Below are 19,256 nucleotides of genomic sequence, written 5' to 3' on the forward strand. Positions count from 1 at the left end.
TAACCAGAGCCTTCCAGGAATGATATTGGTGGATTTGTTGATCGTGATAATGCAGTCAGTACGATTCGTACCTTTTTACCACAGATCCTTCGACCCAGAATATTGTCAACCAGACTCCGAGCCAGGGTTCCTCTAGGCCGAAGATCAAGGTTATCACCCAGCCTCCCCCGACCACCAGTGGGGCCACGGATTTCTAGAAACCGTCAACAGGACTAGTGGTCTAAAACCTCTTGGTCGCCATCTTGGATATATTTCAGATGGACATCAAAAAGAAATACTCTCACACACATATTTCACCAAGTCAAAATGGCCCTGCGATAGTGAATTGCAAGACCAGGTTTGACCAGTGGAAGTGATTTGGCCATCATCACGGTGTTCTCCTGTCATTCTGGATGTACTGCAATGGATGTTCACGACAATGCAAACGTCACCGCCATTGGTGCTTCTCTCCTTGCCATTGAAGCTATACATACACCTTTGGGTTTACCCTTCTTGGCGCTGGAGAATGGAATCGGCATGGTCCCATGTTCCTCTGACGGTGATGCTGTCTTTGATTATGCCAATATCATTAGTTGACTATCATACGGTGCTGCGTCTTCGATCTCCATATTTCGTTTTCATAAATTACACAGCCAGTTTATATCGGTAGACCTTATTAATTATTCACGGAGTAATTCTTAGAGTCACACAATACCAAGAGCAAGTGCAGGTATACAGAGACGAAAGCAATCCAGAGACACCATGCGTCATGTTTTGGTTCGTACATCCACTAAAATCCTGGCTAGGTTCTTCTGACTCGCATCATACTCCAGCAGAGTTCATGCAGCGCTTTGAACCCAGGCTTTGCCTCCCATTATGGCATCGAGATAGACGTACACATGGGTTATGTCGTCAGAAACGTGTTGTCAAAGACACGCGATAGAAATAGGCTTGTAAGGATGTTTGTGTAAGGGGAGGTAACTCTTCGTAGTTCTGATGAAAGTGGTGGATGGCACGAGTGTTTGAATAGATGGGGTTTGTACATATTCAGAGTGTTCATGATTGAACTAACCCTGATTTCGCCAGCGTTTGCGTGTTTCCACATAGCAATATAAAGAACTATCAGTCATCAACATTTCGCCAAGTGGACAAATCTAGTTAAAAGAATATATATTTCGTTTGGTTTGAAGTGAAACGCGAGATGAACTCAAGATGAAAGCAGCGGTTTATGACCATCCAATACATTAACATGGCGACAGCATCGCCAGCGACATTTTCGAACCGTCAATGAATACAAACTATATCATTTGTGGATATGGAAGACTTAGTGTGCAGTGCAGTAATTTATACAGTTGGTAGCTGTTCTAGTTTGTGAAACTGTTTATATGTGTACATATGTACGTCGTTTGTACTGCATTGTCACGGTGTGTCATGGTGCCATACACCTGCCCAGATGTGTCACACAGCTAAGGTGTGTCCCACAGCCCAGATGTGTCCCACAGCTCAGGTGTGTCACACTGCCTAGGTGTGTCACACTGCCTAGGTATGTCACGCAGCTCAGTTGTGTCACACTGCCCAGGTATGTCACACAGCCATTCAACAAATGATTAATAGTTCCTCAGACCTCTTCGTGAACTACGATGGGAACCTTCAAAATTTATATCTTTAACTATACTGGTATACGTGTGTACAGGTTAAAAAGAAACTGATATTATCTTGTGTTCGTAATTTCAGTTAAAGTTATAGCACAAACAATTTTTCTCATTGAAACACAGTTGTAGATAGAACCCACTACAGGAAGCTTCGACAAGGCGTACCAGTCCATATGCCGGTTTGGCCTGAACAATATTCCTTTTCGATTGGCGTGTAACAGTACCTTTTATCGATGTACTTATCTAGCGTATATATCGCGTTCTGCCTATCAAAAGCATTTGTGTTACATTTTACATTTACCAAGCAACGACTGTGAAACTGTCTCTACATGTTACTAATAAAACGTACGCTCTAACTGTGATTGTTTACGCAAGTACGTGTGTCCTGTACAAACGTTTGTGTTTAACTGTATCGTTTGCTGTGCCCTATACCCGTGTAATCAAGTCGTGTACATACGGATTTGTACCTGTGAAACAACAGCTAGGATTGAACAACGATAATTTAACATGCATAGTGAAAGCCTTGATCAATTATATTTTCTGTCTTTCGTCCTATCGACAAATCAGGAAACGATGTGGTAAAATATGCCACAGCGGTGAAGAACATTTCTATAGAAACCTCTTTCGTTGCATATTTGTACCCAAATACAATATAGTGCTTGATAACGTATGTAAACGTTAATCATACATTATCCATGATACGGGCAACTGCAATCAGTACCATAGCTGTCGTAGACTGTATAAATGCATTCAATTAATCTCCGCTTACAGGAAGCATGCCCTAAGAGATTAGTTCAGGTTAACTTATTTTGTTGTGTTTGGGCGCCCTGCTCCCGTGCAGGGAATGTTACGCAATCAGTGTGACCGACTATCCCTGCTTTTTGTTCTAACGGGGAATAAAGAACGAAAATTTCAAATTTTTGTTGCATTTTTTCTATGTGAATCGTTACCTAACGTGTATTTTGTTTGGTGTAGTTTGGTGTTTAATGCCGCACTCAACAATATTCCTGCTCTAAGGTGGCGGTGTATACATACTCACGCCTGTACCAGATGATCCGGTGACAAACAGAATGACCACCGATCTACGTAGTTGGGAACCGATGACATGTGTCAACCAAGTCAGCGAGCCTGACCTCCCAATCCCATTAGTCGCCTCTTGCGACAAGCATGTGTTGCTGTGTTGGGCATCTTCGTTGGATGTTGCGACTCTCTTAATCCAGCTGTGACTACCTTGATCCAGTTGTGACCATCTTTATCCAGTTGTGGCCGCAGGTCAGTGTATTCGTCCAATGGTGTGGTAGTGTGCACATAATACAGGTCAGAAGAAGCAGATGGTGGTCATTCCTTGTGGATCATCTGTATTTAGTGTAGCCATGAATGGCGCATGACCTGGATGAATTTGGAGAGCAAAACGTGACATTGCTCTAAGATACAGAAAGCAGTCACTGACCACTGTCACCAAGTGAGTTTAGCACAGCTTTGAATGGTGTCTCCTTTCATCAAGAAAAATATTATGCTGGCTTTAGTTTATTTTGTAAGAGGAAACAGTCCATGTCCTAGGACAGGGACGTGTCCAAATTTTCCATCCCTGTAACCAATATCCAGTTACCCTACCCTGATATCCCATATGTTAATTCCTGACATCAAATTTGTAAGAAATGGTGACATATTCTTCAGCTAGGAGGCTAAAATTCGACATTTTCAATATCTTAATCGTGTATTTTATCCAAAATAATTTAAATGTCTAGAATCAAAAACAATACCACCTTTCAATCATGAACAAATAACATATTACATTGACAAGCTATTAGTCACATGATGATGACGAGTCTGGTATTACCATTTTAAGTAATACCTGAAACATGGAATTCACAAAAAATTCAATTTTCGACAGTCCAGGACAGCATTCAGACGGTATGAATTCCAACTCAAATCCACAAAACGTTAGCGTAGCTACGACATGTAACCAACCTTGTGAACACTGTGGGTCTGGGCCCTCCATATCAATGCATACAGAATAAAACATCTAAATTCTGTAAAACATATGCATTTTATTTTGACTCCATACACATTCCTGACACATTCTAGATTTTACAAAACAACTTGGAAATCATAGTGAAGTGTTACAGTTCCTTGAATGCACAACTGCTTAAATATACGTAAATTAACTGAAAGTGGTTCTGTGGTGGTGGCTTGCAAATGAGAGACACTGTGGTTGCTTAAACTGTGAAAGCTCCTGACAACGTGGAACACCATCACCCATGTACATATATTTCAACTGTATGGTGTTGTGGTTCAAAGGTTGAAAGTATAAAGTTCCTAAATAAACACATGTACATGACAAATTTTATACCGTGACCTCTGTTAGGTTCAGCATCATTGTGTAAAGCAGGGATACTCATTCTATATTGGAGGGATCAGTACACACAACTGATGATACAAGTTGCAACCCCATGACCTTCTCATATTTCTCCATGTGCTGAGGTAATTATTGTTCATGACATTTTTTATAAAGTGAAAGATTTGATCAAATGCACATATATTTCTATATTTTATGACATAATCTTCGACCAAATTATCAGATGAACAAATATATCAAATCTGCAGACAGGCAAACATAGCACTACATTGAGTAGCAAGTACACAAAACAACACCCAACAAAGAAAACAAAACAACTAATTCTGAAGGTGTCCATGAATCTTAGAAGAGTTGTCATTGTTCAGTGCCCATACAACTAAAAACCTTTCAGGAGGTACATATTTAGAAATGCATGTCGAACACAATACGATAAATAAAGAAAAGTAAATAAAGACAGCAAGATTGTTCAAAGAGTGAGTGAGTGAGTTTGGTTTTACGCCACTTTTAGCAATATTCCAGCAATATCATGGCGGGGGACACCAGAAAAATGGGTCTCACACATTGTACCCATGTGGGGAATCGAACCCGGGTCTTCGGCGTGACGAGTGAACGCTTTAACCACTAGGCTACCCCACCGCCCATTGTTCAAAGAAGGACAGTTAGAGACTAAATTAAGTTTCCATGGACAGGAAATATTTGGCCTGGGTTAACAGTTTGCTGTAGCTGTCAAACTCACGTACAATCACAAACTCTAAATATTTTTGTAGATATACATCCTTTTGTACATCCTTCAAGCACAAACATATCCAATCTAAAATACCTTATATACAGGTCACACATATTAAGAAGTTATTACAATATAGTTTGTACAGACTTAAATGTTACTTACTGGGTAGTGTCAATGCCTCATCGTGGGATGCACTACACTTACATGCTCAATTTCAAACACCAGGCAAACGTGTCTACAACTGGTTATCCCAGTTTCTCAAGTTAATAAACTGTTCTTCACCATTTCCAAGTAAAACACTGTTCTTCACTACTTCTTGTGTAAATACAGCTGTTCTTCACCATTTCTTATGTGAATACATCTGTTCTTCATTCCCTGAGGTATTTAACAATTGTCACAAGACTGTCCCAATACAACAGAATGACTCAACTATAAGTATTTCCCTTTTGGCCATACTCTATGAGGAGTTATCATCCATGCTGCTCAACAATACTAACAGGAGACAGAGGTACTAGCACCACATCTAATATAAATGCATCATTTGTGCCAATACACTATTAGTACTGCAACGTTTCATCTACTGCAAAAGTAGATATACGTTCCAGAATATCCCTTTTCCTCAGTGCGTTACATGTTATCTCTCTCTCTCTCTCTCTCTCTCTCTCTCACGCGCGCGCGCACACGCACACGCACACACACACACACACACACACACACACACACACACACACACACACACACACACACACACACACACACACACACACACACACACACACATGAGATGTAACTTTTGAGAAATATTTCCAGTACAAGACAGATGTACAGTACATCTAAGCAAACTGCTGCTATTCTACCAGTATGTCAAATACTTCAGAAGCTCAACACAAAGCAAAATGCAATTACTACAAAATATGATTTGAGGGACCACTGAAGTCTGACTAAGAATGTGTTGTAAATAAGTTCTGTCACATATTAGTCCTAATGTTTGCAATTTTACGTAAGTCCAGACCAATTTTTTTCTTGTTTTATGGATTCGCCTGTGGGTGACTTTTTAAGAATAGAAAATAAATCAAAATTAATTTTCCCCACTCAAAAAATAAAATCCTAATGTTTTTAGTGGCATTGTATAGTATTTTAGAATGTTTTTTACCCATATACACTTCATAAATTGTCAAAAGTAAAATACTATGATAATTTAGAAGGAATATTGCTTTGATTGGAGAGAGGAAAAAATGCATCTAAGGAGAAATAAAATTGGCCTGGCCTAATCTAAAAAAAGAAACGCTTTTCGTTTTTGTTCTCTTCCTTAATGCAAGCACTGGATACTTTTATTAGTGTTCCCATCCGCACTAAAGAGATATGTATACAACAATTATGTTGAATGACAGTCCTCTGTAGTGTTGATGTAGTTATCTGTATTGAGCATTGATGGCTCTGGCAATGACTAGTCTCCTGATCTCGCTAGTCCCGGCACCAATCTCATACAGCTTGGCATCCCGCAGTAGACGCCCGGTGGGATAGTCGTTGATATAGCCATTACCACCTGAAATAATTAAGTTGGAAAGCAGGATGTGGATAAGTTGTGGGTAACTGAGTGAGATGAGTTTAAAGCAGCTTTGATCACTATTTCATTTATATCGTAATGTAGATGACAAAACAGGGTTATAATACAGGCAAATCTGGGGGAAGACGTAAGTAACCATGGTAACAATCTTTCATCAAAAGAATAACATGAGTTTTCAAGAAGAGAGAACGACAAAGACACAAAACACTGTTTTTTTGTTTGTTTGTTTGTCTGTTGTAGGTTTCGTAAAAGCAACAATCTATAATGTCTAGAGTCAGTGTGTGCGTGAGTTTAGTTTTACATCACAATCGGCATTAGTCCAGATACAGTCAAATCTGGATGAGACATAAAGGTGGGGACCAAGTAATAATAATGATCCATGTTTTCAACACAAACACTTGTTCAGCGAAGTACCGTGTATGTGCAGAGTTATCTCCCCTGAAAGATGTTAACACTTACCCAAGATCTGAATAGAGTCCAGGGCCATCTTGGTGGCTGCCTCGGCAGTGTAGAGGATCACCCCAGCACAGTCCTGTCACACACAAACAGGCACGTTCTTTACTGTTAGGTAGTAGCCAGAGCAGAACTACGCTCCTCCGTAACAAGGAAGACATGATTCATAATTTCACGAACTAATTTTCATGTTGTCATGTTATGAATAGTGTTGCATAACAATTTTACTGTTACAGATTTGAACAACATGGGATGTGATGCTTATGTTCAAGTCATATGAAAGGAAGCACAAGGGACTGGATACTTAAACTTACATTAGGATGTCTCTCGCCTCTATCGAGAGCCCTAGCGACATTGTACACGTATGAACGGCTTGCATTCAAAATAGTGTACATGTCAGCCATCTTGGATTGAATCATCTGTGGATTAAAGATATGAATTCTAAATACCAGTGTCAAGCATTGGGCATCATCTTTACACACAAGATGACACACAGTTAACTGTCATCCTGAATTTTGTTGGAACTCAAAAGTCTTGAAAGCCTATCAGACTCTCGACTATCATACTTGAAATGTTGGGAGCTTTACCTCAATGCTCTGTGAGCCTTTTGAGTCCTGGTAAAAATCTGCACATCCATCTAAATGGCATATAATGTTAAAGAGAAACTGGAGATAAAACAGTGGGATGCAACTAATGCCATGAAACTACATCCCATTCAGTTGCACTAGTTGACAAAATTCACGTCATAATCAAAAGAAGCACCACAACAACTTGCTCTTCAATGCATACTGATGTCTAGATGATGATGCTGTTTTGTGAGACTGTCTGAAACTGCCATCTCACCTGGAAGTGACCAATTTTGGTTCCAAAACACTCTCGAACATGTGCATATTGGAATGCCACATCACAGCAAGCTTGCATGATTCTGAAACAATATCAGAACTGAAACATTAGTGGTCCTGTGGCCCTATTGGTATTTAAAATTCTTATCTTTTGTTGCATTAATATCGGAGACTAGGGACCAATGGATCAATCACTTTTCAAAATTAGGGTTATATACCTGGTTAACAAAGAAGCCCAAAAATGTGTTTACACATACAAATCTGTGAATCAGAAAGTACCATCAGAATCATGAATTCATATTTATAAAGAACTGTCAGATAGATTTGTTGTAAAATCAATGTGCAGAAAAACTGATTTGACATCTTACCAGACCATACCACAGTATCCCTATCAAATACCAAGCAAGGTTATGTTTCAAAGCAACATCTAGAATGTGTACAGTCATATCAAAAGGGTATTATGTGGATATACAGAAGCTCAACAGATACAAACTAAAACACTGTACAGGAAATAAGCAAACCCAAACTTTTCTCAAGCATTTCCTTGCATATTGCAAAATACTTTACTTTTTCTAAAATGATTATTACTTTCCACTGGCACATCATTAACCAACTGACAGTGATGAAAAGCTTCTGGTAGTGAGATTCATTTATGCCTTTGAGTTGCACTCAAGAAATAAGAAAACATGATATCCATAATGCCTGACGATATTGTAGATTCCTTGATATAATTGTACTAGAATGCCAGGTTACAGAGATTTTCAACATAGACAGCAGGCACTGCACGAGAGTTACTTACCCCAAAGGGCCTGCCGAGAGGATACATCGTTCTATGTCTAGACCGCTAAACAGGACGTAAACGCCTCGGTCCTTCTGTCCAAGCATATTCTCCTCTGGTGGTTACAAAGCAGGAAACAGAATAGACTGTCTAGCATATGCTTATATTGTAAGTGCTGGGGTTACTACTGGTGGTGACCACTCAAGGAGACTACAGTGAAACCCTTTACATCTGGACTCGCATGTTCCCAGTGAAACCCTGGACCTCAGGAATGTTTTATCTCCAATGAAACCTTGATGTCTAGAATGCTCTGTTACCAGTGAAACCCTTGACCTTGTAAATATTCTATCCCCAGAGAAAACCCTTGATATCTGGAATGTTCTGTTACCAGTGAAACCCTGGACCTCAGGAATGTTCTAGCTCCAATGAAACTTTGATATCTGGAATGCTCAGTTACCAGTGAAACCCTGGACCTCAGTAACATTTTATCCCCAGTAAAACCCATTACATTGTGACTGTCATATCCTCAGTGAAACCCTTTGTTTCAAGACCATAGTATTCACAATGAAATCCATCAAATGTGGAGTTTCTAACACAAGTGTACACTTCACACCTCGAGGCTACTATTCCTTCTGAAACACCTAGAAACTACAACGGCTGGGTTGTACTATCTGCAGTAAAACCCCTCACATCGAAGCTGTTCTAACCCGAGTGAAACCTTTGACATTGAGACTATACTCTTCCCGGCAAAATCCTTTAGAATCCCCTGTGACAACTTAGGGATAATTTGGGATTAACACATTTCAGAAGTAACTAATCACAATATGGTGCCATGCCATGAGAGTGTCCAGAGAGTGAGCTTTTAAGTTCTCTGCCGTCAAGACAAACAGGATTTCACTGAACACCAAAGACAAAGAAAGTGGCCACCACCAGCAGACTATACAAGATGAAACAAACACTAGCAGGTCTTCACAAAGCAGAATTTAAATATACACTTGAGAAAACTTTTTCAGGCGAGCATCGTGAATCAGAAGAAATTAATGACTAAGTATGCTGATAGCAGTGTCTGGTGATGTCAATAATGGGTGTAACATCTGAATGTAGTTTCACACAACCAAAGCAAGTGTTAGCTTTGTGAGGAATCAACAAGTGCTTGTACACCAGGGCACACAAACAGCTGAATATGTAATGGTTCAACTCGACATCCTGAAACAGTTATACATTATGGAAATGACAGTCAACGTCTTCAACTATGTGACCTTAGCATGACCTGTTAGCCTGAACTACAAACCCCTGTATAAATGGTAAGTTGATTTTCTTCCGTTTAACCAAAACAAAAATATACTGAGCACCCCCTCCAGTTTTCAAGTTACTATCACATATTCAGCTGTTCTAGTAACCATCAGGGGAAATGCAATGTAGCATCATCACATGGCAACACGCTCACCCCAAGCATCCAGACGACGCAAGACATCGCTCAATGTCAAGGCCAGACATTAGCACATACACACCCTTGTTTTCCCCGCCAAGCAGATTTTCCACTGAGAACCCAAGAAATAATGTTCTGTCTTTATCCATCATTACTCAATGATGATTACCTGTTATCCTAGTGCTTGAAAAAGTGTCAGGTTTTTTGGTGGTTTAAGGCCATTTCAGAGACCAAAAGGATCGACAAAAAGGACTGGCTCGGTGACTTAGTGACTTAGTGACTTAGTTGATTCTAGTCAGTGCACCTAGCAGTGAGTGAGGGAGTTTAGTTTTATGCTGCTATTAGCAATATTCCAGCAATATCATGACAGGGGACTCAAGAAATGATCTTCACACTTTGTACTCATGTGGGGAACTGAACCCGAGTCTTCAGCATGATGAGTGAACACTTTAACTACCAAGCTACCCCCTGTACCTAACACCACAATGGATGCTCATAATATCAATCCCTGGACCTAGACATTTACAAGTTTCTCTCATGCAGCTGGAATTTTGCTAGGGTCACTATTTAACAAAAGCTCTGATGATATTTCAATATAGCTCTTTATATTCATCCTGCAGTGCTATGTTCCATAAAATGATTATTTCCCCCCTCAGCTCATTCTAACATACACTTACAGTCATACTTTGAAAATCTGGGTTAATGTGAGACGCCTGTGTACTCAGAAGTAGTTGCCAAACAAGGTGTATTCTATAATCAAAGATGAGCAACTACAGCACGACACCAGTAAAAAATTGTTTCGATAGAAAATCAAATTAAAAGGGATGAGGCAGGCAAGTGAGGTTAAGTAGAGAATGAAGTAGGAATTGGCAAATGACAACTTTTGGAGACATACATTTTAATCTTGTATGGGTAAATACAACCAAGAGTCCATGGAACAAAAATATACACATGTGTAATTCGCACAGAGAAAATCACAAATTAGCAAATAAACACATCTTCACAAATTTGATCAGTAGACAAATTAGTATCTGCAAACTGAGTGAGTGAGTGAGTTTGGTTTTACCCCGCTTTTAGCAATATTCCAGCGATATCACGGCTGGGTACACAAGAAAATGGGCCTTACACATTGTACCCATGTGGGAAATATCTGCCAACTGAACAACTATTGCTCCTATAGCCTGTGACATCACTGACGTGAGGTAGTGAAACACCAAGGGTCAAAAGCAGTTCTAGCAATATCCGTCCTATCGTCAGAGACATGAAATACAGACAGCACACCAACTAATATAGGAACAGAACTAAAGTGCTGGCACAATGATTATCAACGTCATCCACTAGGCTACCTCATCACCCTTTCTCTGCTGTAACTGTGTTTAATAAATGCAAGTGGTTACAATATTACCTGGTACTTTGCAGTCCTCAAAGATGAGTTCGGATGTATTGGACCCTCGCATCCCCAACTTGTCCAGCTTCTGGGCTGTGGTGAATCCAGGGTAGGACTGGAAATTCAAGCACACATGCTGAACGCTCAATCCGAGTTCAGAGGACACACCATTGTGGTCTAAATACACTGACAACAGATGCAAATAACTTCCACTATGAGTACATGGCTGTTTGTAAGTAACATTTTTATGTCTCTTTTAGCTGTGTTCCAGCTTTATTACAGACTGATTAAAGCAGATGATTATTAACCCACATTAACATTAAAGATACTTTTCCATGTTTATTCAATACAGTTTCATTGACTCAGAACTAGTCAATCTGAGATATGTTTACGCCAGTCAGGAGACATTTTCTCAACGACCAACTTTCGGCACTAATTTCCTGGTTACCTTCTCAATGAGGAAAGCACTGATTCCATGCTGTGGTTTGTCTGTGGTGAGGTTGGTCTTGGCATATACAACCAGAACATCAGCATCGGGGCCGTTGGTGATCCAGAATTTGTTACCATTCAGTACATAGTGGTCTCCTGAAATGTAACGGTATTTTTGCTGTGTGTTGTGTCAAGGGGACATGGTTGCCTTTGTACAATGTGACTTCAGTGAGAAAGTTGGTTTTATGTCGCTGTTAAATGGCATAGTAATATCATCGTGCTGGACACCAGAAATGGACTTTGATCTTTGTGCTGAAGTGATGACAACCATACCTTAACCATGTGAACACAGCCTTGCAAAAGTTACAGCACCACGGTCACTCTGTACAACAGCTGATGGAGTTATAATGGTTAACATAATCATGCCCTACCTTTCTTTTCTGCCTTCAGTTTCATTGACACAACATCGGAGCCGCTGTTTGGCTCACTCATGGCTAGAGCTCCAACATGCTCACCGCTGATCAGCTGAAATAGCATCATAACACTACATCATCCAAGTTCTCCCTGTTCAACTACAAGGTGATCAAATTCACTGTCAGTAATTATGAACATGATACACAGACAACCAGTTTCAGTCTCATAGTACAACATGCACTATATATTTTAGAGAATCTGCAGTACACAATGCTTCAATATAAGATAATGGCAGTGTTTGCAAACAGATTGTATCCAAAAGTTGGGCTAATGAACCAAACATAGACATACATCAACACTAGATGGCATATCGCTTCATAAGTGGTCATGGGTAATGGAGTAAAATGGTGTATATCCTGGCATCATCAGTTTGTGCTTGGAGAAGAAACACGCTTATAACTTACAAGTTTTTTAAATGGTTATAATATGGTGGCTACATGCTGAAACGGTTAATTACATGATTTACTCAGATTTTTAATCCGAAGGTTTAGGGAGCAAAACTCTGCATCAATTGCTTCCAAAATTCTGAGTACAAACATGACATTTTATAATGTCATACATTTTTACTTCCACTATGCATGGTACAAGCCCTACGATTTTCTGATATATAATATCAACAAAATGTGGACAATCTTTCACGAAAGGTTTTGACAGTACTAAGACTTTACAAAAAATGTTCAAAATACTATTTTTGCTACGGTGGTTAGTTCAGCTTTTGTGTTCTCTGCCTCAAACTGCAATAGATGTCAAACTGATAAAAAATGTGTATTCTGAAGCTAGAATCTGAGTATTTTTTGGCTAGTGCTGTAGCCTGAAGGTATCTGTTTACAAATAAGCTGTCGATGAAATGACATCTCAAAATGGCTGAATAGAAATGATATTGCTGGTATCCTTCTGGAAATATAAGTCAAGCTAAAAACATGCGACGGTATAATACACATCTGTGAAGTATTGACACTGGCAATAGACATATACCAGTAAAGGATAAATGGGAGACAAAATACTCTGAGATTTACCTTGGGTAAATACTTTTTCTTCTGCTCCTCATTGCCATTGCGAACTATTTGATTGATGCAAAGGTTAGAATGAGCCCCATAGCTGAGGGCAATGGATGCAGATGCTCGAGACAGTTCCTCCAGGACGAGACAGTGATCCAGGTAGGACATATCAGATCCCCCATACTCACCTACCACAGAAACAGGTGTTATCAAATGTTTATCTATGATCTAAAACTAATAACTGCAGGACATCATAACAGCTCATTTCGTGGCTGTCGCTTCACTAATATTAACAAAAGTTTTTGACTGAATATTTGTAAATGTCAAAAAAAGATAATCTGTCTGTCATAACTGCCCATAACTGCCCACCACTGCCTACTATTAAATTTGTGTTTATAATTACTGGTCATAATAATTTATTAGTCTAAATTTGCTATGATGTTCAAAATTTTCAGCAGGTCACTAAGACTGGTCTGCCTAGTAAGTTCACATCCTTGACAATCCAGAATATTAGATCTCCAACCTGGACCCCTCGAAACATTTGACCTTGACCAGTTAACTAGGGACTAAAGAAGACAAAGAACTAAACCAGTGTTTTCACAAGGCAATCAATCAGATTTACAGTTCTCTGTGCAGTTCCAGGATATCCAACCTCGCTTCTTCCTATTCACTCGGCACATAAATACATCAACATACAGGTATCTTCCAACAAGAAAAGACATCTGAGCATTTGTCATTAACTGTGCATTGGATATATCGAAATAAAATGCAAATCTATTGTGAGATTTTTCCTCTTATAGCCAAAATGAATTAGATATGTTCATCATTTTAATACTACTCTCATATGATGACATTTTGAGAGAACAATGTCCATGTTGCCCAAGATCTGTTATGGATAAATCTTCTTTTGATTCTTTGACACACAATGTTTCGGGGTCATTTCAGACCCCTTCATCAGGTGAACTGACAGTTGATGCAATATCAACAAATGTCAGTACATGGACAAATGTCCATGCTATCGCAAATCTTAAAACAACCTCTTGTCCATAAATCACTTGCTACATAAGTGATATCACCATCTCAAACTGGCAACATAATTTCTTTCATTAACAAGCATAGTAGTTTCAAATGGCTAGTGTTACCATAATGTCCTTTGAATCAGTTGCCAGTAAATTTTCTTGGATATTTCAAGTTAAAGTTCAATATATTTTGATAATAGGGGTCTTAGGCCCAGAGTACAATGTAGAAGATTTTGTTTTGGTGGCTCTTACATAAGAGCATGAATGACATAATTATACAACCAGATACACTGTGAAATTGATTAATAATAATTATAAATTGACAATATGATAAGACTTAACTCCCTGGTGTTAGAAAAGTTGCAACAATGTATAACAGTTTGATGCAAAATTCTGAAAAAGAACATATTGAGTCATGGCAAATTATATATGTATATAGTTATGAATGAGCATAATAGTTTGTAGTCATTACAAGTCAAACAACTGAGCCATATATACTCATCATTTCTATTTATCATAATACGATCGAGACACCATGAAGTACAAAGGTTGACCTGTTAGTGTTAACCATTACAAGCAAATACTGTTATAAGAAACTAATGGATGCTCCCAAATACCATCCATCTGAGATATAATGACAAAATAACACTGTCTTACTCTCAGTCAATGCCAAAGACAATCAGAACCATTGACGAAGAAGTGAATGCTAGCAATATTCTATGTAACTGTGGCTTTTAAACATAGTAAATAATTAAATCAAGCTCAGGAAAATAAGTAATAAGAACATGAGCAATTCTTCAGATCATCAGAGAACATGTAATTCACTCAATGTAACCAAATACATCTTAATATCCAAATTTCATGCTGCACATGTACTCAGTACCAAACCCCTTAAGTTTGACAAACACATTCTGAAAAACAAAAGTAAGCTTTGCAGGCAATCAGCAGTGCTAAGAGAACTTACTTGGAGCAGTTATTCCATGGAGACCAAGTTCTCCACATTTCTTCCAGAAATCCTGAAACAAATTGTGATGTGTAATGGAGAATATAATAAAAAAAAATAAAGTTATTATCCATAAATCAACACTCTATGCCCATGATACAGATAAAATAAGACATAGCGGACAGTCAGTGAGTGATTGAATTTAGTTCTATGCTGCTCTCAGCAATATTCCAGCTCTATGGCAGTGGTCTGTAAATAACTGAGGCTGATCAAAACAATCCAGTGATCAACAGCATCAATTTAATTAGGATACAATGCCATGTGTTACAACTGAGAGTGGCCTTAATCATACCACAATGGCAAAACCTTTTTCATTATACAAAGAAATCACACAATTCAACTTCAAATACCTCCTATAACATTTCAGGAATATTATTGCACAAAGTCACACTTGTCATTAACTATTAAACATATACTTGTTCCAACCTCTACGTACCCTCATATCTTTGAAATCATTGGACTTATCAATTTCTTCTGCCTTGGGGGCAAGTTCTTTCTGTGCAAACTGGAAAACACTCTGTCGTAGCTGGAAAACAATTTGTGCACAGAGGTTACAAGGAAGTTTTATACTGGCAAGGGGGGTGGGAGGTTCATGTATTAATGCGGCTGTAACAGTGATAGTAAGAAATGCAACTATATGCTCCTTCTGATGGTTTGACCACTGTCTCTAAGATGTTCATCTTCGTTATAGGTGTGTCTTGGCAACATGGGTTATCATTTCAATGACACAACATGGCAGATGTGTAAGACATATCATAAATGACCCTTTCAAGCACATTTTTTCTGACTTCCATACGATATTGAGCTTGTTTTATTAAGTTCATCACAGTATCTGAAATCGGCCGACAGGTGTGAACTTGTTGTGTAACACTGCACTCGCGTTTCTGGCTATATCTCAAGTTTGGACCGAAAAATCAAGTGATTGACATCATGGCCGTGGATCTACGAAGGTGGGACACACTGACATGCATCGTGACATGTTTGTTCTGTGTGGCGACTTGTGCAGGTTGTGTGCCTTGAACCAATAGATCTAAAACATCACGAACACCACAGGTCAAGTAAGGTCTTTCGATGCGTAGTAATCAAAACATACCCGTCCTTTCACTATTAACAATAACATGTTAAAATACACATGCCATAGAAGGATGTACAAGAACTGTGAATAATTTAAAAAGAAATGCAACTTACAACTAAAGGCAGAAAAGGTTTAAACTAAATTCTAATAATCATCACGATATGCAAGATTTTTTCTGAAAGCGATACCTGTCGCTGCTCTTCAGCCAAATTGAACAAACTGTCATCGATGGGAAAGTACGAGCAGTTACGAGTTGCACGGACAGTGACTGTGAGATTTGACAGAAAACGACGACAGAGACTTGATCGAAACATTCTGCTCATATTGTGGGTGGCCATGTTGTCTCGGAGAAGGGACGTAACTCCTCTTCAGCAGGTGCGCTCCAAATCGGGGTTAGCGAAAAAAGTGAGCGAGTAGCTACTGCATTTATCCACCTTGAGCAGCAGTACTATCTCTCTCTCTATTTTCACGACTCTAAGAGAGTGAGTGTGAGTGAGTTTACCCTTACGCTACTTTATATTATTCCATCAATATCTCGACAGGGAATATCAGAAACGGATTTCAGACATTGTAATCACTTCGGCGAACAACTAGGCTACACCACCATCGGCACCATCCAGGCTAACAAATATATAAAGATGGGGACACATATAAGTATTTACAAAGCCCATTTCGTACACAATCGAACAAACTAGTATCTGGACAGTCACTGCAAGAAACTTGAAAAGAAACGAATATATTTGACCCTGACTCAAAAACAAAATGTTCATGTACTTGGGTCGTTCTTAGATATCTACTTTACTGCATATTATGTAATTACACTCAAACACTTACAGCTTGATACTACCAGGAATATCACAAGTCTGGCCAAATTTAATTTAAAAAGAGAGCTCACATGATACTACAAGACCTGTCCGCCGCACCTGGCTTGAATCATCACGAAGAACAGCAATAGCCAAATGAAATACATATATGTACCCAAAAAAAGTCATAATTTATACTCGTTCTCATATGCTCAAAATGCTCCGTTGTCATTAAAAACCAACAAGAAAAGGTACCTCACAGTTTGATTACACAGGAATCGTCCCATTTGTATAGCTTCCCGCCTTTATGGAGATGGATATGGTACAAACATTTGCAGGATTTCGGCTTACTTGGTCTCAAGTAACCTTTGCCTCTTGTCCGAAGATCCACTTATGTGGATTAAGTGGACATGGCCTCCAGGCACATAGCTGGAATATTACTCTGTGTGCCAGCAACAAGCACTCATGCAGGCTTCCGTACACTGGCTTGGTTAGTTGGTTGCTGGTGGCGGAGATTGGTTGGTTAGATCGGTTTGGATTGGTTTCTTTTTTACGCAGCAATATCCCAGCTATATAGGAGCGGTTTGTCAGTGATCGAGTCTGGACCAGGCAGTTTAGTGATAGACACCATGAGCATCGATCTACGCAATGGGGATGTGATGACATGAGTCACCCAAGCCAGTGATATTAACCACCTGTACCGTCAGCAATGGCTGCTGAAGACCAATTCTCACCCGGATTTTCACGGGTTTCTAAGTAAACGGAAAAAAGGAAACACCATTAGTTAGATCAGTACATTTTCCATGCGTCAGGACGAGAAATAACACCTTCGTATTTCAGCTATGGCATTTGCCGGAACCTTTACAATCCACCACAATGCGCACTAGGCTGTAAATGTGAACAATGCCTATCTATGTAATCCCTGTCACGAAAACCTCCACAGTAATATTTTGTACACACAGACACCTGTTGTGAAAATAAGGCATTTACCCTATTAACCAGTACCCAGTGCCCATCTAAACAAAAGTGTAGTACTTATACATAATGTAGTGAAATAACTTTGCTCTTCATACTTTCGAAATTCCTTTCAACATCTAACGCAGTATCATAATAGTCTATTACGTAGATAATAGTCTTTACATAGAATTGATAAGGTTATCACCAGCTTCGGAATGGCATACAATACAGCAGGCAAAATTCAAATGAAACACTTTTCATGAGTATTTAGAACTGTAGTGCAGTGTGTGTCAAACTCAAACAAATTCTAACACTCTGGTATATGTTTACCCTCAGGCGGTATGGATGCTACTATAGACGCATTTGGATTGAGGTCGGACTATTCAGCACGTTGCATTGTCACGAGTTATCTCCCTTCCTAAAGTAACACTGCTTCGGTACTGTGTAATTTTGGAAACATGGCATGCTTGCTTTGGGCGATTTGCACAATAATCTTAAAGAAATGTGGATGTAGCTACCTTAAGCTGGGTAAATAAATAGTGTTTCGCTTTATGGACAATGTTTTCACATCTTGAAGATAACGGGAGGAATGTGTGGATGGCAGATGATAACCCCTAGCATCCCGTGCGGCAACAACGTTGTAAGTATTCAGCTTTTCAGGATTACATGTTTATTTTCTTTGTATAATGTATGTTTATATACGTATGTTGTCAACATTCGTTTTAGTGAGTGTGTGTATGTTCGGTTTTTATTTTTAAATATATACTAGTAAATCTGCCATTTCAATGCACACATACAACACTGAAATCGAGATGCATGTGCATCATGCCTGCACTCAGGCATAAAATGACGGATTGAATGGCAATCGACAGATCAGCGACAAGCCATTGGAGTCTACAGAATCTTCAGCGACGTTTTTCAGTATATAGAGTCAGTCAAAATGGCCACAAAGGTTCTAAGTCAAAATGGCCATACCAAAAAGTCAAAATGGCCTCTCAAAAAGTAGATAGATAGATAGATAGATAGATAGATACGAAGGTACGTAGGTAGATAGACAGATATTTGAGAAGAGAGGAAATACCTTTTGGACATAGGTTTATCCTCTAGACTCTATCAGTAGAGGTTTCCCACTTCTGTGAGCCGATCTCGAAAAAGGCGAACTTGTCTTTCACCTCAGTCTCAAAGTATCAATGAGGAAAGTACCTCAATAATAAACACCAAGTTTTGCGTGATATAACTTCTTTTGTATTTTTTACACTTTGATATAAAAATATACATATGTCATGAGTACTGAAAAGTAAGAAAATAATGTTACGACATTTTGA

The 19,256-nt window shown here is 39.0% G+C and overlaps 2 protein-coding genes across 5 annotated transcripts in view; one reads left to right on the forward strand and one right to left on the reverse strand.

The window, feature by feature from the left end:
• LOC137285288 (uncharacterized) overlaps window positions 1-2,548 on the forward strand; it is a 55,930-nt gene extending 53,382 nt beyond the window's left edge. For all 3 annotated transcript variants that reach the window (XM_067817619.1, XM_067817617.1, XM_067817618.1), the window contains exon 11: window positions 85-2,548. In XM_067817619.1, coding sequence (XP_067673720.1) covers window positions 85-197 — 113 coding nt within the window. In that variant the 3' untranslated portion in view covers window positions 198-2,548. The remainder of the gene's footprint in view (window positions 1-84) is intronic.
• A 1,114-nt stretch (window positions 2,549-3,662) lies between these two features.
• On the reverse strand, window positions 3,663-16,529 carry LOC137285300 (isovaleryl-CoA dehydrogenase, mitochondrial-like). Of its 2 annotated transcripts, none has more exons than XM_067817632.1 (12): window positions 16,360-16,529; window positions 15,533-15,622; window positions 15,058-15,109; window positions 13,093-13,262; window positions 12,034-12,127; window positions 11,622-11,758; window positions 11,192-11,288; window positions 9,805-9,898; window positions 7,581-7,662; window positions 7,052-7,156; window positions 6,744-6,816; window positions 3,663-6,263 (listed from the first exon to the last, which is right to left on the reverse strand). In XM_067817632.1, exons 1-12 carry the CDS (start codon window positions 16,507-16,509, stop codon window positions 6,130-6,132), a joined length of 1,278 nt encoding a protein of 425 aa, XP_067673733.1. In that variant the 5' UTR covers window positions 16,510-16,529; the 3' UTR covers window positions 3,663-6,129. The 2 variants fall into 2 exon arrangements, with proteins under 2 accessions (XP_067673733.1, XP_067673732.1); XM_067817631.1 differs by lacking the exon at window positions 9,805-9,898 and adding an exon at window positions 8,379-8,472 and having other exon boundaries at window positions 16,360-16,511.
• Between the last annotated feature and the right edge of the window lie 2,727 nt (window positions 16,530-19,256).

This window comes from Haliotis asinina, chromosome 5 (assembly GCF_037392515.1).
Source record: "Haliotis asinina isolate JCU_RB_2024 chromosome 5, JCU_Hal_asi_v2, whole genome shotgun sequence".
NCBI lineage: Eukaryota > Metazoa > Mollusca > Gastropoda > Lepetellida > Haliotidae > Haliotis > Haliotis asinina.